General features: G+C 61.6%; 2 protein-coding genes across 2 annotated transcripts in view; one reads left to right on the plus strand and one right to left on the minus strand.

The window, feature by feature from the left end:
* The first annotated feature begins 1,910 nt into the window (after positions 1-1,910).
* Nos3 (nitric oxide synthase 3) lies at positions 1,911-21,909 on the plus strand. Its single transcript, XM_048340465.1, is given in 30 exon segments — positions 1,911-2,126; positions 3,940-4,042; positions 4,830-4,963; positions 5,109-5,271; positions 6,878-6,969; positions 7,057-7,198; positions 7,688-7,827; positions 7,922-8,096; positions 8,855-8,956; positions 9,815-10,009; positions 10,135-10,208; positions 10,317-10,461; positions 10,955-11,059; positions 14,979-15,046; positions 15,379-15,495; positions 15,594-15,768; positions 17,293-17,425; positions 17,543-17,621; positions 17,717-17,904; positions 18,229-18,401; positions 18,606-18,816; positions 18,901-18,988; positions 19,832-19,904; positions 19,906-19,954; positions 20,771-20,887; positions 20,890-20,918; positions 21,112-21,219; positions 21,222-21,308; positions 21,422-21,436; positions 21,438-21,909. Coding segments are annotated over 30 exon segments (3,603 nt in total). The 5' UTR covers positions 1,911-1,950; the 3' UTR covers positions 21,585-21,909.
* A 131-nt stretch (positions 21,910-22,040) lies between these two features.
* Atg9b (autophagy related 9B) overlaps positions 22,041-22,120 on the minus strand; it is a 9,434-nt gene continuing 9,354 nt past the window's right edge. Inside the window, 1 exon segment of the mRNA XM_048340467.1 lies at positions 22,041-22,120. This exon segment is cut by the window's right edge and continues 568 nt beyond it. The gene's annotated coding sequence lies outside the window, so the exon portion shown is untranslated.

Raw genomic sequence — 22,120 nt, forward strand, 5'->3', positions numbered from 1 at the left:
CCTATTCGTCTTAGAATAAATGCTGGGAAGACCCCACAGGCATTACAGCTGGAAAACATCCACTATCTACCCTGCCACGGCCGGTAGCAGCTCTCCACAAACGAGATGTGGGTAGGATTCCTGCCAAGGCTGAGACCAGATGGAGTGGAGGGGATATATTCGCAAAGGCCCCGAGGCAGGAAAGCACAGGACCGTTTGGGAATCGTGAGACGGTCCATTTATCTAGAAGAGGGGACTGATCGGTACCCTGGGGAAGCAGAAGATAAGGCCAATCTGGACTGAGTGGACTTGGCTTTGGCTGAAGGTTTTGGGTGGAGACAAGTATGCGGTAGGCCCTGCTTTTGAGAGGTATAATGGATGGGGAGACGGGGGTCAGGGGAGATGGGGGTCAGGAGACCCTCAGAGAAGCCATCGCCGCAACACAGGCAAGATGGGTTCTGGAAGAGGTCAGCATCCAATACCAGCTGTAACCTTGACCTTGAAGAAGCCAGTCACAATTCCTTAGCCGGAACTGGGAAAGAAGAGCCCTTAGTTGTGCTGAACATTTGAGTCAGACCCAAGAACTCTCTAGAAGGTAGAGGGCTAGATTCCATCTCCTGACCGCCCCCCCCCCCCCAAGAAAAGAGAGCAGGGCCTCAGCCTCGGGGACAAGCTAGACTGCTTCCCTTGGGGGACGCTCAGACCGCTCACATCCAGGGGCAGTCCTATCTGTTTGTGAGGCCCCCTTCCCCTCCACCCTCTCAAACTGGCAGGCCCACCTTCTCGGTGACCCCAGAGCTAGCACAGCCTGTTCCTTCCGGCTGACCCGCCTGCCAGCCCCCCCACCCAGACCCACCCCAATCTGAACCTCCAGTGCTTTTCAAAGGAGCCCAGCCAACACAAATCCACATGTTTGTTTGTCTGCCTGTCTGCCTCTCCCAATCTCTGCCTCTCCCCGACTCTCGGCTTCCGTTTCTTGCTTGTAGTCAAGCCTCTGAGGTCTAAAATCCCCACAAGGCCTTCCACCCCTGGGGTACTCGTCATTGAGCCCCCCCCCCCCCAGATGACACAGAACTGCAAACTCTAGCATGCCTTTCTGCCCGAGGTACCAAAAAGTGGGTTCTGGGTCCCTTTGCATTCTGGGAATTGTAGTTTTCCTGCCCTGGTACTGGAGGGGCCTCCTCCAGGCTTTTCCCCTGGGGCCCTCCCGCCTCTGCCCTGATTGGCAGGTCTCTCTTCTGACCCGCTGCCGTCCCGGTGGGTGGGGGGGGGGAAGCGTGCGTCACTGGATGACAGACTGGGTGTGGAGGCCCTGGAGGGCAGCTTCCTGCCCTTTTGTGTCCCCCACTTGAGTCATGGGTGGTGGTGGGGGTTCCAGGAAATCGCGATGGGAAGGGAAGGGATACCCTAATGCCAGTCACAAGGACAAAGGGTCTCCGCATCCTTATCGGGTCTGCATCCCTCAAAAAGCCCCTCAAGACGGAAAAACAAGAAGGTTTTGAAGGAAATGGTGAAGAAGGGGGTTGCTGGTGAGCGGAGAGGCTCCCGGGGTCCCTCGGATGGTGGGGCTCCATCGCATGGATCACTGACACTGTGCCCCCAGTCCACCCCGGGGGGTCTGACCCGCCCTCTCCAAGCGTCTTGACTGAGCACAGAGCACAGTTCCTGCACTCCCCGCCCAGGTCTCCGCGGACACCTGGGTCCCCACTTATCAGGGCTAGAGGAACCCAGCCGTCCGGCCCCCCACCCTCTGGGCCAGCCGCGGGCACGGGGCCAAGGCCTTAGAGCCTCACCGCCGGCCTTGTTCCTGTCCCATTGTGTATGGAGCAGGGGCGGGGCGAGGGCCAGCGCTGGAGAGCCCCCCCTCACCCCACCCCCAGCCCTACGCCCTCCCCTCAGCCCCCTCCCCGCTTCCTAAGGAAAAGGCCAGGGCTGTGCTCAAGCCGACCGCAGAGCTGACGTGCGGCCGACATGGGCAACTTGAAGAGCGTGGGCCAGGAGCCGGGGCCGCCCTGCGGCCTGGGGTTGGGGCTGGGCCTGGGGCTGTGCGGCAAGCAGGGCCCGGCCCCTCCCGCGCCCGCACCTGCCTCAGAGCCCAGCCGGGCGCCGGCGTCCCCGCCCCCGCCCTCACCCGCGCCAGACCCCAGGTGAGAGAGAGCCACATGACCAGAAGCGGGTGGGGAGGGGGGGGGGGGCTGTGTGTTCACCTGCAGCCCGGGGCCCAGCAAGGGCCGACAGGGTCAGACCATCCGTGTCACGCGTTACCCGGGCGGACGGAGCAGCTCCGGCTGGAAGACTCTGGAGGGAGGCAGGCATCGAGGCCCGCATGCCGGGTGAAAGGAGGAAGCACGGGCCCTGCTCTAGAATTGGGCCCGGGTTCGAATGCTGTGCATGCCTCTGAGCCTTCGTGGTGGAAAATGGAGTCTTGTTAGTATTTACCCCCCGTGGGTTGTCAATGTCTAGCTTAGGAGCCTTCAGCAAGTAGGGGTGAGGAGGATTTAAGGTAGAGAAGACCGAGCTGGGGGGTGAGCTTCCAGTTGCGGGAGAACTTGGGGCGTGATGGCAGAAGGAGCAAGCTGGGCCAGGCGTCTGGGACCCAGTGCTCCCACGCAGGGCTGAAGCTGGCCCGGCTCTGCGGCCCAGGCGGGAGCAACATGGCCCGCGTCCCTCCCTTCCTCCCCCGCCGGCTGGTAGCTCTGGGAGGAAGCGATAAGGCTTCCCTTCACACAGCGCTACTGTCAGGAGGGGTGTGAGTGGGAGGAGAATCAGAGCCGATGAATCCCTGCCGAGGCTGGGTCTCCGCTCCGGCTCCGGGCTCCGGTCCCCCCCTCTGAAGGGCCTTTGCCTTCCTTCGTGTTACATCGCGACTGCTTAGAGACCCCGACGACTTAGAAAGAAGAGAGAGGTCCGCCGGGTGCAATGACTCACGCCTATAACACCGGTTTTGGAGGCAGAGATGAGTAGGATCGAGGTTCAAGGACAGCTTGGGCAAAAAAATTAAGACTCCATCTAAACCAGTAGAACTGAGCGTGGTGGTGGCACGGGATCCCCAGCTGTGGAAGTATGGGGGTGGGGGTGGGGGGGTCCAGGCTAAAAAAAAAAACTTGAGACCTATTGGAAAAATGACTAATGCAAAAAAAAAAAAAGGCTGGGGGTCTGGCTCAAGTGGACATCTGCCCAGCAGGCACAAGGCCCCCAGTTCAAACCCCAGTAAAATGAAAAGAGAAGCCAAGGTACCACTGTTTCACCCCTGTCATCCTGGCTACTCAGGAGGCTGAGATCTGAGGATCCTTACAGTTCAAAGCCAGCCCAGGTGGGAAAGTCCCTGAGACTATTTTATTTTAATTTTTGCCAGTCCTGGGGCTTGGACTCAGGGCCTGAGCACTGTCCCTGGCTTCTTTTTGCTCAAGGCTAACACTCTGCCACCTGAGCCACAGCGCCACTTCTGGCCGTTTTTCTGTATATGTGGTGCTGGGGAATCGAACCTAGGGCTTCATGCGTGCTAGGCAAGCGCTCGACCACCAAGCCACATCCCCAGCCTTCCGTGAGACTCTCACCTCCAATTAACTACCTGAAAGCCAGACGTGGAGCTGTGGCTCAAGTGGCAGCGCGCCCGTCCTACGTGGACAAAACCTGAAGGACAGAGCTCAGGCCCCAGCACTGGCACCACCAAAAAATAGAAATAGAAAGGAGTAGAGGTTTATTCACCACTACAGTCAGAGCTCAGGCTGTCCCGGCATACCCCCCGGGGGGGGGGGCCTTGGATCCCCCATCCGTAGGCAGGCAGGGGCACAGATCCCGCCCTCCTCCTAACCTGTAGCGCTGGGTGACGCGTCAGGAAGCAGACAGAAGGCCAGCGAGAAAGCAGGGGGCTCCCTGAGGCCGTGGGGGAGGGGGACCCCCCCCGCAAGGCTGTACACTCCCCCCACACGTGACTCTACCACCCCTGCCTGCCGACAGCCCCCCGCTAACCCGGCCGCCCGAGGGGCCCAGGTTCCCTCGAGTGAAGAACTGGGAGGTGGGCAGCATCGCCTACGACACGCTGTGCGCCCAGGCTCAGCAGGTGAGAGGGGGCTCCGACCGCGTGCCCGCGGGTGGGGAGGGACGGCGGGGAGCGAGCGGCGTGAGGAGGCTCAGAGCTGAGGATCGCGGTGCGAAGCCAGCCCCGGCTGAGGCGGCCCCCTCAGACGCTCACCTCCAGTTAGCCGCTCAGAACAGAAGTGGGGCCGGGAGGGCGGCTCAGCGGTAGAGTGCTCGCCTCGCATGCACGAAGCCCCGGGTTCGATTCCCCAGCACCACATGCACAGGAAAGGCTGGGAGTGGCGCTGTGGCTCAAGTGGCGGAGTGCTAGCCTTGAGCAAACAGAAGCCAGGGACAGTGCTCGGGCCCTGAGTTCAAGCCCCAGGACGGGCAACAAACAACAAAACACACACACACACACACACACACACACAGAAGTGGAGCTCTGGCTCAACATGGTAGAGCACTATCCTTGAGCAAAAGAGCTCAAATACAGCACCCAGGCCCCGAGTTCAAGTCCAGGTCTCAAAACGCCCTTCCCCCCCCCAAAAAAAGGGTGAGAACTGTGAAAAGCCAGAGGAGCTGATGGGCATGTGAGACCTTTGGTGACCCTCAGCCCCCAGCCTTGACCTAAGTACTGACCCTAGTTCTACCCTACGCCCGTCCACACGCACCCCACTTCCAGACTCAGCCCTGGCCCGCGTCCACACCATGCTGGACTCTGACCCCCCCCACCTTTCCCAGTTCCCCGAGGTCCCTGTGGCCCCACACCAGACCCTGCACAATGAACCTGGTCCTGACCTTTGTGTTCCCCACTCCCCCCCACCCAGGATGGGCCGTGCACCCCAAGACGCTGCCTGAGCTCCCTCGTGTTTCCAAGGAAACTCCAGAGCTCCTCGCCCCCGGAGCAGCTGCTGGGTCAGGCCAGGGACTTCATCAACCAGTACTACAGCTCCATCAAGAGGTGAGGCCTTACCTGACCCCCCCGCCCCGCATCCCCGGGCCCCCCTCCCTACCATGGAACCCTACCGCCCCTCCGATCGGCTCTCTCCCACCCACCGAGGCCCCAGGGCCTCCCCCCCACACCCGTGACCCGTTCTCCTCCCCAGGAGCGGCTCCCAGGCGCACGAGCAGCGACTGCAGGAGGTGGAGGCCGAGGTGGCGTCCACGGGCACCTACCAGCTCCGGGAGAGCGAGCTGGTGTTCGGGGCCAAGCAGGCCTGGCGCAATGCTCCGCGCTGCGTGGGCCGGATCCAGTGGGGGAAGCTGCAGGTGTGGCCGGCTGGGGCTGCCCCGACGGGCGGGGGCACGGGACGTGGGGGGAGGGGGGTGAACCAGCCCCACCTGCCCAGGAACTTGGAAACGGGGAGGCCTGCGACTGAGCATGAACAGACACACACCCACACCCACACACACCCGACGGTTGTCAGGGTGTCGGGGGTACAAAGGAGCTTCTGCAAGAGGCCTACCGTAGAGCTACCTGTGCCGCGTGGGCCTCGCTACCCAGCTGGATCCCAGCCCCCCCCCCCCCGCCCTCTGTCTACCCCGCGTGGCTCCAGCCCCACTCCCCCCTTTCCCACCTGCCCCCAGATCAGAGCGAAGCCGGGTTGCCAGGACAGCTGGGGCCTCGGCATGAAGAGGCGCCAGGGACCCACAGGGGAATCAGACCTGTGACCTTGGCCCCCCGAGCACCTCAGTGGCCACAGGCCCAGCCAACCCCAAAGGTGTCTTCAATAAAGCAGCTATCCTTCGCTAGGCACTGGGGCTCGTGCCTGGAATCCTAGTTACGCAGGAGGCTGAGCTCTGAGCATCACAACTTAAATTCAGCCCAGGGAGACTTTCTTTCTTTTTTTTTTTTTTAACCATTCCTGAGGCTTGAACTCAGGAACTGAGCACTTGTTCCTGGCTTCTTTTTGCTCAAGGCCAGCACCCTAAAACTTGAGCCACAGCGCCACAGCCTGCTTTTTCTGTGTATGTGGTGCTGAGGAATCGAACCCAGGGCTTCATGCGTGGTAGGCAAGCCCTCTACCGCTAAGCCACATTCCCGGCCCTCCATGAGACTCTTATCTCCAGTTAACCAACAACAACAATAACAACCACAACAACAAAAAACAACCAGAAGTGGAGCTATGGCTTAAGTGGTAGAACGCCAGCCTTGAGCAAAAAAAGCAAAGCGAGAGCTCAAGACCCTGAGTCCAAGCCCCGATACCAACACACATCACACACACAAAAATACACACACACACACACACACACACACGCTTCCTAACAGTTGTCTAACCCTTTAACTTTCAACCCATTGGAGTGTCCGCAATGGGCTCCGCTCCCTGCATGTCTCCGCCCTGGCCCCCGACCAGCCGCTTCCACCTGCTGCCCTGCCACGTCTCCTCCTCCCTCCCAGCCTCTTCCTCCTGCCGTCCGAATAGAGGCGACCAGCCGCTTCCACCTGCTGCCCTGCCATGTTTCCTCCTCCCTCCCACCCTCTTCTTCCTGCCGTCCGAATAGGGGCCTGGGCAGAGGCCCAAGAGGCCACCTAGCGCAGCCCCTGCCCCCTTCCCGGCAGCAGAGCTCAGGGGAAACGGATGACTCTTTGAGTGGGCATCACAGGTCAAGGGCCACTCCTTACCCAACCTCCCAGGTGGCTGTCCCAGCTACAGCGCCCTTCCTCCAGCAGGGCTGGCAACCAGGAAGCTTCTGGAGGACCAGGGAGCTATGTCCTTAGGAAGGAATTAGGCAATGCCGAGGGCGCACGGATGGGAGACCTGGTTAAGTGGACCGAGGGTGGCTGCCCCTGAGCCACACTCCCAGCCTCCTCTGGGGTTGGCACTCAAGACCCGGCTCTTGCCTCACCCTTCCTCTCTGCCCTTGGTGGGCCCAGGTCTTCGATGCACGGGATTGCAGGACCGCACAGGAAATGTTCACCTACATCTGCAATCACATCAAGTACGCCACCAACCGCGGGAACCTTCGGTAAGTGCTTCCGTCCAACCGCACCGCCGCAGCCCGGCCCGGCCCCGGGCACGGAGGGTCTCTGACCAGCTCTCATCCCCGCGTCAGCTCGGCCATCACGGTGTTCCCCCAGCGCGGCCCGGGGCGAGGGGACTTCCGAATCTGGAACAGCCAGCTGGTGCGCTACGCGGGGTACAGGCAGCAGGATGGCTCCGTGAGGGGCGACCCTGCCAACGTGGAAATCACCGAGGTGGGTGCCCAGGCAAGGGGGGGCAAGGGACAGCCAGCCAAAGAGGGGTCAGTGAGCAAGAAGAGACGACCCTTCCTCAAGACGCAAGATGAGAAACGGTCGAGAGTCCAGTCCTGGGTGCGGGTAGAGCACTGGTAGCTACTCAGGAGGCCGAGGTGCGAGGATCGCGGTTCAAAGCCAGCCCAGGCGGGAGAGTCCACGGAACCCCTACCTCCAATTAGTCACCAGAAAGCCGGAAGCAAAGCTGTGGCTCAAGTGGCAGAGCTCTAGCCTTGAGCAAAAAGCTCAGGGACAGAGCCTGGGCCCTGAGTTCAAGCCCCAGTAGTGGCACACGCATGTGCACACATACACGCACACACACACACCAAGTCATAGCCAGTGGGGGGGGGGGGGCGCGCTGCAATGAATGATGGGAGCTGGCTGGTGGCGTGGCTCTCTGCGGAGGTCAGGGTTGGGGCCTCGGGGCCCATGTCTGCCTGCCCCCCGCAGCTCTGCATCCAGCACGGGTGGACCCCAGGAAACGGACGCTTTGACGTGCTACCCCTGCTGCTCCAGGCCCCCGACGAGCCCCCGGAACTCTTCACCCTGCCCCCCGAGCTCGTCCTCGAGGTGCCCCTGGAGCACCCCACGTGAGCCTACGGGATGACGTGGGGTGGCCAGGAGGGGCGGAGGGGGCGCCCGGCAAAGGCTCGGCGGGGCCTGACCCGAGCCCGGCGCCCCCAGGCTGGAGTGGTTTGTGGCCCTGGGCCTGCGCTGGTACGCCCTCCCGGCCGTATCCAACATGCTTCTGGAAATCGGGGGCCTGGAGTTCCCTGCCGCCCCCTTCAGTGGCTGGTACATGAGCACCGAGATCGGGATGAGGAACCTGTGCGACCCTCACCGCTACAACATCTTGGAGGTGAGGGGCGGGGGAGGGGCGGGGGAGGGGGGAGGGGAGGGGGGGGGTGGGGCGGGCAGGACGCAGGGCTGCGTGCCCAAGATGCCGGGCACAGGGATCTGAGCTGAGTCAAGTCCAAGGACACAAGCGCTGGAACCATCCAAGCAATAGGGAGCGTGTGTGTGTGCGCGCGCGCGTGTGCGTGTGTGTGCGCGCGCGTGTGTGTTTCTAGAGCTATAATCGCTAGCTCCCTGTCTCTCATGAGATTGTCAGAGGGGGACTTTGGCTCCGACAAACGTTCTCTGGAGCGGTTCAAAGAGGACAAACGGCCTCCGCGGCTCACACGGAGCCCTGGCTGCTCAGGAGACTGAGATCTGAGGATCGAGCTTTGAAGCCAGCCTAGGCCAAAAAAAAAAAAACAAAGTCCATGAGACTTCTATCTCCAACCAAGCACCAAACACGCCACAAGTAGAGCTGTGGCTCAAGCGGTAGGGTGCTGGCCATGGGCCAAAAAAGCTCAGGGTCAGTGCCCAGGCCCGACGTGCAAGCCCCAGGACAGCGCCAAAAAATCAGCCAATCAAACCGAGCGACCCGGGCCCAGAACGGAGAAGGGACCCGCCCACGCGCCTGCTTCTCTGCTCCCCGACGCCTTTGTAGGAGAACAGGCTGATCCGACCCCCAACTGGGTGGTTATCCCCCGAGGACCCCTCCCCCCTCCCGGCTCCATCTACCACCCACTGCCTCGGTCCTTACCGACACCCCCCTCCCTCCCCCCCCAGGATGTGGCCGTCTGCATGGACCTGGACACGCGGACCGCCTCGTCCCTGTGGAAAGACAAGGCGGCGGTGGAGATCAACGTGGCCGTGCTGCACAGTTACCAGGTGGACGGGGCGAAGCCGGCCGGGAGGGCGGGAGGACCTGGGGGCGGGGGCGGGGGGGGGGGATGAAGAAAGGCAGGCACGTAGGAACGAGGGCAGGGCTCGGACAGGTGCGAGCCCGGGTGAGGCCCGCAGCCACGGGCAGGACCATGCTCCGTGATCCCGGTCCCGGAATGTTCTAGGGGACCCGCTGAAATCTGGGAATCCCAGTACCGGGACGGAGGACGTGAGAATCACGGGCGCGGTGCATGCTGGGCGTGTCTGCCGAATGAATGCCTCCACAGGGAATCGGGAGTTTGGGAAGGGCTGGGGATGCGGCTCGGTGGCTGTGCGTTTGCCCAGCGCGTTCAGAACCCCGAGTTTTGGGATCCTCGGCAATGCGAGAGGAAACCTAGCTACTCGGGGGCTGAGGTCTGAGGATCGCGGTTCAAAAATCATCCAGGCAGGAAAGCCCGTGAGACTTTTATTTCCAGTCAACCACCCAAAAGCTGCAAGTTGAGAGGTGGTTCAAGTGGTAGAGCGCCAGCCTTAAGCAAAAAAAAGAAAGAAAGAAAGAAAAGCTAAGGGACAACGCCCAGGCCCTGAGTTCCCGCCCCCGTGCCGGCCCCAAAAATAACGACCCCAAAAAGCAGAGTTAAGGACATTTTGAGTTGAAAGCGAGGCACACAGAGCATGAAAATGAGAGCGGGTGTTGCATGCTGCCCTGGGAAGGTGACCGTGCGAGCTACAGTTTGGGGGGGACATTCTGCCCCGCGGAGGCGTGGGCCGCGGTGGGCGTGCCTGGGGCGACAGGCGGCGGGGTTAGAAGGGGTGCGGTCGGGGGCTGACCCGGAGCCCCGCCCCTCCCCCGCCCCGCCCCAGCTGGCCAAGGTGACCATCGTGGACCACCACACGGCCACGGCCTCCTTCATGAAGCACCTGGAGAACGAGCAGAAGGCCAGGGGGGGCTGCCCCGCCGACTGGGCCTGGATCGTGCCCCCCATCTCCGGCAGCCTCACGCCCGTCTTCCACCAGGAGATGGTCAACTATTTCCTGTCCCCTGCCTTCCGCTACCAGGTGTCCACCCCCGCCTCGCGCCCAGCGCTAACGCCCCCAGGGAGCACCACGGCTCGGTGTCTCCCTCCCCTCACACCCCTTCCCCTTCTCCCCCTCCCTCCTCCGCTCCCACCCCTTCCCCGCAGCCAGACCCCTGGAAGGGGAGCGCGGCCAAGGGCGCCGGCATCACCCGGAAGAAGACCTTCAAGGAAGTAGCCAAGTGGGTACCCTGGAACCGCACCCCTCCCCACCCCACCCCCCCCACACACACACCAGCCCCGCAACGATGGGCGCCTGACCCCCTCCCCCCCCGCCCCCTCCCCCGCAGCGCAGTGAAGATCTCCGCCTCGCTCATGGGCACCGTGATGGCCAAGCGCGTGAAGGCGACCATCTTGTACGGCTCAGAGACGGGCCGGGCCCAGAGCTACGCGCAGCAGCTGGGAAGGCTCTTCCGGAAGGCGTTCGATCCCCGGGTAGGGCTGAGCCCCGCGGCGGGATGTCAGAGAGCGGGGCGATGGTGCGCTCCGGGGCACGGGAGAGGTTCGGAAGTCAGAGCTCGGGGCCGGGCGGCCTGGCTGACGCCCACAGTCCTAGCTGCCCGGGAGGCGGGGAGCTGACCATTGCGATCTGAAGCCAGGGAACTCGGGGAGACCCGCATTCCAACCGAGCAGCAAACACGTCGGGAGTGGAGCGGTGGGTCACGGGGTACCAGGCTAGCCTTAGGCAGAGAAAGCTCAGGGACAGCGTCCAGGCTAAGTTCAAGCCCCAGGAATGGCGGACGCGCGCGTGCGCGCACACGCGCACGCACACACGCACACACACACACGCACGCACGCACTTCAGGCAGAGCTCAGGAAGAATCGTGGAGTCTGCAGGATCCGAGTCGAGTCGGAGCCCGAAGGCCCAGAGCGGGAAGGGAAAGGGCGGCCAGAGTCGAGTCCCCGTCTCTCGTGTGCGCACCCACAGGTCCTGTGCATGGATGAGTACGACGTGGTGTCCCTGGAGCACGAGACCCTGGTATTGGTGGTGACCAGCACCTTTGGGAACGGGGATCCCCCAGAGAATGGGGAGGTAAGGCCTTCTACAGCAGGGGAATGAGTTGGCGTTCAAGACGAGAGTGGCTGGATAGGCATTTTACACACACACCGCGCACACACACACGCACACGCACACGCACACGCACACGCACACGCACACACACCCGCCACCACCACGATGGAAAGCAAAGATGTGCGGGGAAACCCCACCCTCCGCCCCTCAAATCCCAGTGAGACCGTCTGTAGGAGCAAGGTTGCCCAAAGCAAGCCAACCGTCCCCAACCGGACCCTACTTAACTGTGACTCGGTCATCTCCATTCTCAGGGCAAAGCTGACCAGAGAGGTCAGCCCGCCCCTGGGCACTGGCAGTGCCCGTCCCCCGTCACGGCTTTCCCTTTCCTTCCTAACAAAGAAGCACTCCTCGTGGGCAACAGAGACTTTAAAAGCTTCACTTTGCTCGATAATTAAAAATAACCAACTAGAGCACCGTCGTGGAATGTGCGGACGCTAACCACTGACCTTCCAGCGGATGCTCTTACCTGCTCTCACCTCGCCAGGGAAGCCCCTCCTCCCATACGCTCAGCGAGCAAGTGCCCTAAGCAGGCTTGCTTTTCTTGTATAACTTTTTTTTATTATTTTTATGATTCTTTTTTGCCAGTCCTGGGGCTTGGACTCAGGGCCTGAGCGCTGTCCCTGAGCTTCTTTTTGCTCAAGGCTAGCACTCTGCCATTTGAGCCACAGCGCCACTTCTGGATTTTTCTGTGTATGTGGTGCTGAGGAATCGAACCCAGGGCTTTGTGCGCGCTAGGCGAGCGCTCTACCACGAAGCCACATTCCCAGCCCCATTTTTATGATTTTTATTAGCATACATTAGTCGCGTAAAGGGGGTTAGTGTGATATTGCCATGCATACATATAATGATATAATACCCATCTTCAAACTCACCCCTTCCATCTGTCCCCCTCATTTCCTTTCCCCTTCTGAAAAAATCTCAACAGGTTTCTTTGTTTTATTTTCATGTGTTCTTATAAAGTATTTTGACTTTTTTCACACTCATTTACCCTCTCATTGTCCCTCTCCTCTCTGGTGGTACCCTCCTTCAAGAGAGCCCATTCATAGGCTCCAGTTTGTGTGTGTGTGTGTGTGTCTATCTGTCTGTCTGTGTCTCTGTATCTGTGGTGCCAGTACTGGGGCTTAAACTCAAGGCCTGAGTGCTGTCCCTTACCTTTTTTCGCTCAAGGATGGCACTCTACCACTCGAGCCACAGCTCTGCTTTGGCTTTTTGGTAATTAATTGGAGGTAAGAGTCTCACGGACTTTTCTGCCTAAGCTGGCTTTGAACTTTGATCCTCAGATTTCAGTCCCCTGAGTAGCTAGGACAGGATTACAGCCATGAGCTATCAGTGCCCTGCCACGGGCTTACGTTCTGATGAGAGCTTTTTCTCTGTTGGCCTGTCCATGTCAGCGCTCCTTCTGATCTGAAAAAATAATAAACCTACCAGCACCTGTGTGAGCGTCTGCTCAGCATCTGTTGAGGTCTCTTTGCTCTGTCATGAGGTGGCAGAGCGAGGGAGACTGAGAGAGCTGGATTTCATAACAAAGCTACGCCCATTACAACCCACTGATCCACTCATCTATGAATGGTGACTCCATTCACGAGGGCAAAAACCCTCAGGGCCCATCAACTCCCAAAGGTCCCAAATATTAACAGGTGACTTTTCCAGCACCTGCGTTCCGGAGACAGACCCTCAAATCATAAGCTGCGCTCCGGATTCATTCTTCTTTTAGGATAAAAGTAGTACTGGCTGGCAATGAGGCTTGGTGGTACTTGCCTAGCATACACGAAGCCCTAGGTTCAATTCGTTGGTACCATATACACAAGATTAAATAATAAAATGAATAAAAGTAGCACAAACGTCTATGTAGCCCACAGTCCTAAGAAGATAGGGAGCATTTCCAGCACCCTAGAAAGTTCCCTCCTCAATTCCTCCTTCCTTTCCAGTCTGTCTCCTCGCCAGTCGCGATGCCTGTCCTGACAGGCAGGTTCCCCTGCTCCAGAGCATCCCGCAGATGCAAGTGTGTGGCCCTTGGCCTGCTTTGGACGTCCATCTGTGCCGTCGTACAGTTCACGCGCTGTCCCTTTGTACCGCTAAGTGCTCGCCGCGTGACTAAGCTGTTTGTTTATCCATTCTCCTGTTGATAGACAGTTGGGCTGTTTCCAGTTTGGGGGATTATGAAGAAAGCTGTTATGAATATTTTTGTACCAGGCTTTTGCGGGCTTATGTTTTCATTTCTCCTGGGTAAACGCCTAAGAGTGGAATTACTGGGTCCTAGGATACGTGTAAGTTTAACTTTTTTTTTAACTGCCAAATGGCCAAACAGCTTGAACCACACTCTTTCAATTTTACCTCAAAAAATAAAAAAAAGAAAGAAAGAAAACATTTTTGTGCTGGTGCTGTGACTCAAACTCAGGACCTGGGTACTGTCCCTGAGCTCTTTTTTGCTCAAGGCCAGCATTCTACCACTTGAGCCACAGCGCCACTTCCAGATTTTTTGGTGGTTAATTGGGGGTAAGAGTCTCACAGACTTTCTCCTACGTGGGCTGGCTTTGAGTTGGGATCCTCAGATCTCAGCCTCCTGGGTAGCTAGAATGACAGGTGTGAGCCATGGGCGCCCAGCATCTCACAATTTTTGTTTTTGTTTTTTGTTTTTTTGCCAGTTCTGGGGCTTACACTCAGGGCCTGAGCACTGTCCCTGGCTTCTTTTTTGCTCAAGGCTAGCACTCTGCCACTTGAGCCACAGCGCTGCTTCTGGCCGTTTTCTATATATGTGGTGCTGAGGAATCGAACCCAGGGCTTCATGTATACGAGGCGAGCGCTCTCTCACTAGGCCATATCCCCAGCCCCATCTCATAATTTTTAAGTGGAACCAACATAGGAATATGTCCACAGAAAATGAGATATAGCCGCCAGAAAGATGAACACTAATGTTTATAGCAGCACTGCCCATAAATTTGCCCACACTGGTAACAATACAAATGACAACAAACAGAGATCGGATAAAGAGGTTGCGGATATTCGAATGTAATACAGTAATAGGTGTGAACAAAGTACAATACACACAAACATAATGCAGACGAATATCAAAACAGAGCGTAAAGAGCCACACATACACACGACACGTGCTGTGAAAGACAGGAGACTGGAGTTCAGAAACAGGCAACTCTAAAACCATACTCTTCCGATCTCAGCCTTCTGAGTAGCTAGAATTACAGGCCCGAGTCACCAGCACTGGGCCCTGGGTGTTGCAAGCTAGTCATCAATGCAATGCTTATCTCTGGCTCCTGCTTCCCGCGCCTCTTTTTTCCTGATCTAGCTAGCCTGCCTTCACGTCACACGTGCTAATTACTGTGAGCTGATCATGGTGACCCTTCACCCAGATGCCTCTACAGAGTATTTAGATGGGATTTCCTTTGGGCTCTCTTGTCTCGCTCTTTCCACAGCACTGAGATATGGGACCGCTCGTTTGCAATGCCTCCTGGGTACCAGGACACTGGGAAAAGGAGAGCTCTCTACACCCTTGACAGCTGAAGCAGGTCTGGTGGCTCGCACCTGCACTCCTAGCGGAGGCTGGTATCTGGGGACCGACAACACGCCCGCTTTACCATGGCTGCCGCGTTGTGAGGCGTTGACAAAGGACTAGAAGGGTCCCATCTGTCACCGTGGATATGATAGGAAGTTAAACAAGGAAAGGGGAAAGGCAGGCAACTCTCCAAAAAAGCACAAGGCCTTGAATTCAAGCTCCAGCACACACACACACACACACACACACACACACACACACACACACAGAGGCGATGACAAAGAATAACAAGAAGGGCCAGCACCGTTCAGTTTCAGATCCCTACATTGCTTGAAATAAAACTAACTGTGATGCGAACCCTTCCCCGGGCAGAGCTTCGCCTCGGCGCTGATGGAGATGTCCGGCCCCTACAACAGCTCCCCCCGGCCCGAGCAGCACAAGTGAGTGGCTCCCAGCAGCTTCCGCCACGGAGACACTGGCAGACACACGGGGCCTGTGCCTCGAGTCCTTCCCCAGCAAGCTGCAGGCCAGAGGCGGGGGGGGGGGGGGGGGGACGGGAGGGGGGCAGCCCAGCCCCTGGGCCTCCCCTCTCCTGGGAAGAGACCCCCAGGGCTCTGAGGCCCCCTGCAGAGGGAGGCGTGGCTAAGCAGAGCCTTAGTCCCTCAGCCCCCCCACAAGGACAGCGCCCTTCCCACCCTAGAAGTAGGGACCCCCTGAGTCTACAGACCCCTTCCCACCCCCCACCTCCCATGTCTTCATTCTCTCTTGCCAGGAGTTACAAAATCCGCTTCAACAGCGTCTCCTGCTCAGACCCGCTGGTGTCCTCTTGGCGGCGGAAGAGGAAGGAATCCAGTAACACCGACAGCGCGGGGGCCCTGGGCACCCTCAGGTGTGTGGGGGGGGAGGGGGTCCTCACCAGACCGCCTGGGGAAGCGGGGGCGGGCCTTGGGTTCTCCAGCAGTGCCTCCTGCCCTCCCTCCCCGCCAGGTTCTGCGTGTTTGGGCTGGGCTCCCGGGCGTACCCCCACTTCTGCGCCTTCGCTCGGGCGGTGGACACGAGGCTGGAAGAGCTGGGCGGGGAGCGGCTACTGCAGCTGGGCCAGGGCGACGAGCTCTGCGGCCAGGAGGAGGCCTTCCGCGGCTGGGCCCAGGCCGCCTTCCAGGTGAGACTCGGGGCACCCAGGCCAGCGCGGGCAGTGCCTGGCCCGGAGTTGGTCCCGGCCGAGGACGGTGCCAGGGGCTGATTCCGTTTAACCCAGAAGTGATGGTGCCCAGTCAGGGCAGGGCTGTCCCAACATCCATCCATCCGTCCGTCCGTCCGTCCATCCATCCGTCCATCCATCCATCCGTCCGTCCGTCCATCCATCCGTCCGGGGTGCACGTTCAGCAGGCGCGGGTCAACGCAAGGAGAAGGGCGTCCTCGGGGGTGGGCATAGAGAGTCTGCGGGGGAGGAGAAAGCCAGCGTGGAGAAGCAGGCTCAGATTCAGAAGTGAACGACGGAGGGGGTTGAGGCGCGGCTCCGCGAGTAGAGTGCTAACCAGCGAGTGGAAACGCCAGGTACCGACTTGGAGTCTCAGTCTTGAACCAAAAAAAAAAAAGAACTGAGAAGCGACGGTAACTAAGGTCTGGAGCCTGGCATAGTAGTTCATCCCTACAGTCTCAACACTTGGGAAGTGAAAGCAGAAGAGTCAGAGTTTGAGGCCAGTTTGGGCTACACAGCCAGACTCTGTCTCAGATAAATAAACAAGACCTGGAGCACACAGACAAGAAGAGCCGCTGGCGGTGTCAGAGCAGGACAAGGCCCCAGCCCGAGGTCTCGGGACTACAGCTCCGTGGCGCAGGCCGACGCGAGCGTCTGAGAAGCAGGAAGACTGGGGCGGTAGCAGTGGGGGTAGGAAGGAAGGGAGGGGGCTGAGGAAGGAAGGAAGAGATAGACGACTGCGCACACCCCAAAAGACACAGCGGCAGGGCCTGGTGATACGGGGCTCGGCCGACCGCGGGAGAGCCGTGGATCTCAAGCTTGGAGTGAGCCAAGCAGCCGGCCGGCATTGCACCCCCCCCCCCAGACAGCACGCGGGCCCTCCGCCCTCAGCCCCCGCTGCCTGGGCAGGTGCCACGCCAAGGGCTTCACCCACCGTCTTCACGGGAACCTAGGGAGGCATCGAGACGGGGAAACTGAGGCACGCAAGACCGAAGCACCGAGTCAGAACTGGAAGGCGTGTCTGGTGCACAGCTCAGTCGCCGAGCCGCCACCCGGCAGGCGTTTCCCGCCCCCCTCCCCCCCCCCCCCCCCCCCCCCCCCCCCCCCCCCCGCAGCACAGGACCAGCGCTGAGTAGGCCCGCCGACGGCAGGCGTGACGAGTCAATACGGCCAGGTTGAGATCCTAGCTGCTCAAGAGGCTGAGCCCTGAGGATCCAGGTTCAAATCCAGCCTGGGCGGGGGAAACGTCCATGAGCTTCTTATCTCCAATTAACCCACCCAAAAGCCAGAAGCGGAGCTGTGGCTCGAGGGGTAGAGCGCCAGCCTTGAGCACAAGAGAGCTCAGGAACGGAGCTGAGCAGATCCTGAGCCTGTCCCCACCCCCGGCACCCCCCCCCTCGTCCAGGCCCCCCCCCGCCCCGTCCCTGGGCCTCTCCTGGTGGCGGGGCGTCCTCAGCCCGGGCCCGTCTGCCCCCCCCCCCCCAGGCCTCCTGCGAGACCTTCTGCGTGGGAGAAGACGCCAAGGCGGCGGCGCGGGACATCTTCAGCCCCAAACGCAGCTGGAAACGCCAGCGATACCGGCTGAGCGCCCAGGCCCAGGGCCTGCAGCTGCTGCCAGGTGGGGCCCCGACCCCACGCCCGTCCCGCCCCACCCCGCCCATCGCCCGGGACCCCCCCCCCCCACTCAGCAGTCAGGCCTGCTGCCCGGCTCAGGCCGCCTCCTCCCCCCCACCAGGCCTGATCCACGTGCACAGGCGGAAGATGTTCCAGGCCACCGTCCTCTCCGTGGAAAACCTACAGAGCAGCAAATCCACGTGAGGAAGGGGGGGCCCGACCCCTCGCCCCCCCCCCCACGTCCTCCTCCTCCGCCACCGCCCCCCTCCCAAATGACTCCCCTCCCCGCCCGCAGCCGAGCCACCATCCTGGTGCGCCTGGACACGGGGGGCCAGGAGGGGCTGCAGTACCAGCCCGGGGACCACGTGGGCGTCTGCCCCCCCAACCGGCCCGGCCTGGTGGAGGCGCTGCTGAGCCGCGTGGAGGACCCCCCGCCCCCCGCGGAGCCCGTGGCCGTGGAGCAGCTGGAGAAGGGCAGCCCTGGTGAGCGCCGCGCGCGGCCCCCGGCCCCGCCGCCCGCCCGGCTGGCCTTGTCGCGGGGTGGCCGACGCCCCCTAACGGCCACCCCCCCTCCCTCGGGGCTCCCCCTGGCGGGCTCCATGGCGCTGTCACTAACCCGACGAACCACTGCCTGGAGCTGGATATATACGGGGGGGGGGGGCAGAGGAGCCTAGACTAACCCAGTCCAGCTAGGGACCCCCCCCCCGAAGCCCACGGAGGTCGCCCAGACAGGCCCACCCCGCAGCCCAGACCAGGCCGTTCCCCCTGGGATGCCCCTTCTTCAGAGCCCCACCCCCCCCCCCGCAGGCGGCCCTCCTCCCGGCTGGGTGCGGGACCCCCGGCTGCCCCCCTGCACGCTGCGCCAGGCCCTCACCTTCTTCCTGGACATCACGTCCCCACCCAGCCCCCGCCTGCTCCGCCTGCTCAGCACCCTGGCGGAAGAGCCCGGCGAGCAGCAGGAGCTGGAGGCCCTCAGCCAGGTGGGGGGGGGGGGGACCCCGCGGGGGGCGGGGAGGGAGAGGAGCTGAGGTCTCCCGAGCGGCCGGGGTTCCGGGTGCGAGTCCCCGACGCCGAGCCGCGCCGCACGAGGCGCTGGCAAGGCGTCGCTTGGTGTGAGATCTCAAAGCGGGGGGACCCCCGGGCGGGGCGCGGGGCTCCCGGCTGACCGCACCCCGCCCCGCCAGGACCCCCGGCGCTACGAGGAGTGGAAGTGGTTCCGCTGCCCCACGCTGCTGGAGGTGCTGGAGCAGTTCCCGTCGGTGGCGCTGCCCGCCCCTCTGCTCCTCACCCAGCTGCCCCTGCTCCAGCCCCGGTACTACTCGGTCAGCTCGGCACCCAGCACCCACCCGGGGGAGATCCACCTGACCGTCGCCGTGCTGGCCTACAGGACCCAGGGTAAGACGGGGAGCAGGACAGGCCGGGCCGCCGCAGGCCCCCGACAGCCGGCCCCTCACGGGCCTCTCCTTCCTGCCCCCCTAGACGGGCTGGGCCCCCTGCACTACGGGGTCTGCTCCACGTGGCTGAGCCAACTCAAGGCCGGAGACCTCGTGCCCTGCTTCATCAGGTGGTAAGTGAGCCACACCAGACGGGGCATCGAGGGCGTACCTGTGCCCCCGCAGGGAGAGGGCAAGGGGGGGACAGGGGAGAAATGTGAGGGGCCCCACAGGCTCACAGGTAGCTACAAGGAACACCACGGGAAGCAAGGGGGACCTGCGGAACAGCAAGGCCGTGGGACCCATAGGCCACTCAAGAGGCCACCATGGTTGCGGCCAGGCACCCGTGGCTCACGCCTGCGATCCTAGCTACTCCCCCCGGGGCTGAGATTTGGGGGATCACAGTTTGAAGCCAGCCGGGGAAGGAAAGCCTGGTGAAACTCCTATCTCCGGACATGGCGCTGTGGCTCAAGTGGGAGAGCGCCAGCCTTGAGCACAAAGGGGCAAAGAGGCTCAGGGACAGAGCCTAGGCCCCAAGTTCAAGCCCCAGGACTGGCCAAAAAAAAGGGTGGCTCAGCTTTGGGTCTAACTCACTTGAACTCGGGATCCTCCCTGAATCTCCAGTTCCCAGAGGCACAACATAGAACAGGCCAGTGGTTCCGTGAAAGCCAGGCTTCTCTGTGCCTCTATTAAAAGACATGGCAGCCAGGGGCTGGTGGCTCACGCCCGTAAGCCAGCTCCTCTGGAAGCTGAGACCCGATGATGGCGGTTCAAAGCCAACCTGGGCAGAAAAGTCCGTGAGACTTATTTCCAATGAACCAGCAAAAAGCCGAACGTAGAGGCAGGGCTCCACCTTGCCTTGAGCCATAAAAGCCGAGTGAGAGACTACGGCCCTGAGTTCAAGCCCCAGGACTGCCCCCTCCCCAAAATGAGGACATAAGGGACAGGAAGGGGCCTCATGGAGTCTCTCTGGCTAGGGCTCCCTCCTTCCGGCTGCCACCTGATCCCAGCTTGCCCTGCATCTTGGTGGGCCCGGGCACTGGCATTGCCCCCCTTCCGGGGCTTCTGGCAAGAGCGACTACACGACATTGAGAGCAAAGGTGAGTCTGGGGCTGTATGGACCCACTGCAAGTCAGGAGGGGCTCCCACAACCCAGGGACAAAGCGGTGAGGCTGGAAGGAAGCAAGCAGGTGTGTGGGGGGGGGGGGGGAACGCATAAGAAAGTGAGGCGAAAGGTGAAAGAAGTTTATTGGGGGAGACTAGAGGGAAGGGCTGGTCCCTGTTTGGCTGCTTCTTAAGTGCCTGGCACTTAAGTAAACTAAAAACAGAAGAAAATGGAAGTATGAAAGAGATACAAGAATGTCAGAAGACAACAAGGCCCAAGACCTATGAGGTCCGAGGCGCCCAGGTTGGACATGGGTGGATGGGGTTAGGTGCTGGTGGTTCGCATCTGTGATCCCCGCTACTGAGGAGGCGGAGACCCAAGGCTCGGAGCTCAAAAGAAACCCAGGCAGACAAATCCGAGACTCTCATCTCCAATCACCTGGCAAAAAGCTGAAAGCAAACGAGTGGCTCAAGGGGTAGAGTACCAGCCTTGAGTCAAGAGGCTGAGAGAGAAGGCCCAGAGTTCAAGCCCCAACACACACACCCACGCACACACAGGAGGATGCCCAAGAGCAAGGCTGAAGGTAGGAGAATCTAGCTTGGATCGGGCAAAGGTCAGAGTTCCAAGCAGTAGAGAGCTTGGTAACACCCGACAGCTCCCGCTTCTTCTCCGTGCGCCAGCGCGGGGGCGGGGTGTCAGCGAAGGCACCGCGCACTGCCCGCGGGGCCAGACCTGCCGTCGGCCCAGTGGGTGGCGGGCGGGTACGAGGGCCGAGCCCCCCCCCGCCATGCTACGGGGCGTCCGTCCGCAGGGCTGCAGCCCGCTCCCATGACGCTGGTGTTCGGCTGCCGGTGCTCCCAGCTCGACCATCTCTACCGCGACGAGGTGCGGGAGGCCCAGCTGCGCGGGGTGTTCGGCCAGGTCCTCACGGCTTCTCCAGGGAGCCCGGCAGCCCCAAGGTGCGAGTCGGGAGGACGGCCGGGGCCCCCCGCCACCCCTGGACACCCCCCACCCCCCGCCGGCCCCACCCCGCCTCCACCCCCGGCCCCGCCCCCCCGGGTGACACCCAGCTACGGGGTGGGGGGGGGGAGTCCTTCCACGGGCCCGGGGGTCACCCTCCCCCTCCCCTCCCCCGCGTCCCGCCTCCCCCAGACCTACGTGCAGGACGTCCTGAGACCGAGCTGGCGGCCGAGGTGCACCGGCGTGCTGTGCCTCGAGCGGGGCCACATGTTCGTCTGCGGCGACGTCACCATGGCCACCCAGCGTCCTGCAGACGGTTGCAGCGCATCCTGGCCGCCCAGGGCGACATGGAGCTGGAGGCGGCGGGGGACGTCATCGGCGTGCTGCGGGTGCGGAGCCCCGGGGGGGGGGGGGGGGGGAGGTCGCTCCGGGGGAGGGGGCGGGCTGGGCCGCCCACAAGTGGGCGACTGACCCTGAGGCTCCCCCCCCCTCCCCACCCCAGGATCAGCAACGCTACCCACGAGGACATTTTCGGGCTCACGCTGCGCACCCAGGAAGTGACGAGCCGGATACGCACCCAGAGCTTTTCCTTGCAGGAGAGGCAACTGCGGGGTGCCGTGCCCTGGGCCTTCGACCCCCCCGGCCCCAGACACCCAGGCTCCTGACAGCCCTCGGGCTCTCTCGTCCGGTTCCCAGAGAAGGGCTTCCGTAGTCCCGGCGGCTGACCAGGGCCGGCCCCTCCGCTCATCTCCAGGGGCCTGTCCTGAGACTAGGTTGACAGGACCCCCCCTCCGGATCCAGCCCCCCCCCCCAGGGGTCTGCCTGAGCTACGAGGCGCAGCCCACTGCTGCCTGCGTGGTGTGCCGTGGGTGAACCGTTAGAGTCCCCTTACTCTCTCGGGAGTATCCTCACCTTCAGAGCGCATCTCCAAATCACTTAGATATTTATTACTGAAGATGTGTTTAGACGCCTAGCCCCGCCCCTCGATGACACCCCGCAGAATAAAACCAGAACCGAGTCCGTGTGCTTCAACTTGGGCGAGCGCAGGGGTGGCGGTTCTGTGGCGCGCGTGGTCTCCAGCCAATCACGGGCCCTTCCCGCTCTTGAGGAGGCAGGTGCAGCCGTCCGTCCGCTGCCAGGAGTGGGGCCTGCCAGCAACTGCCGCAAACTACGTGCAAGGCAGCCGCAAGCCGTCTTCACG

This window comes from Perognathus longimembris, chromosome 2, assembly GCF_023159225.1.
Source record: "Perognathus longimembris pacificus isolate PPM17 chromosome 2, ASM2315922v1, whole genome shotgun sequence".
NCBI lineage: Eukaryota > Metazoa > Chordata > Mammalia > Rodentia > Heteromyidae > Perognathus > Perognathus longimembris.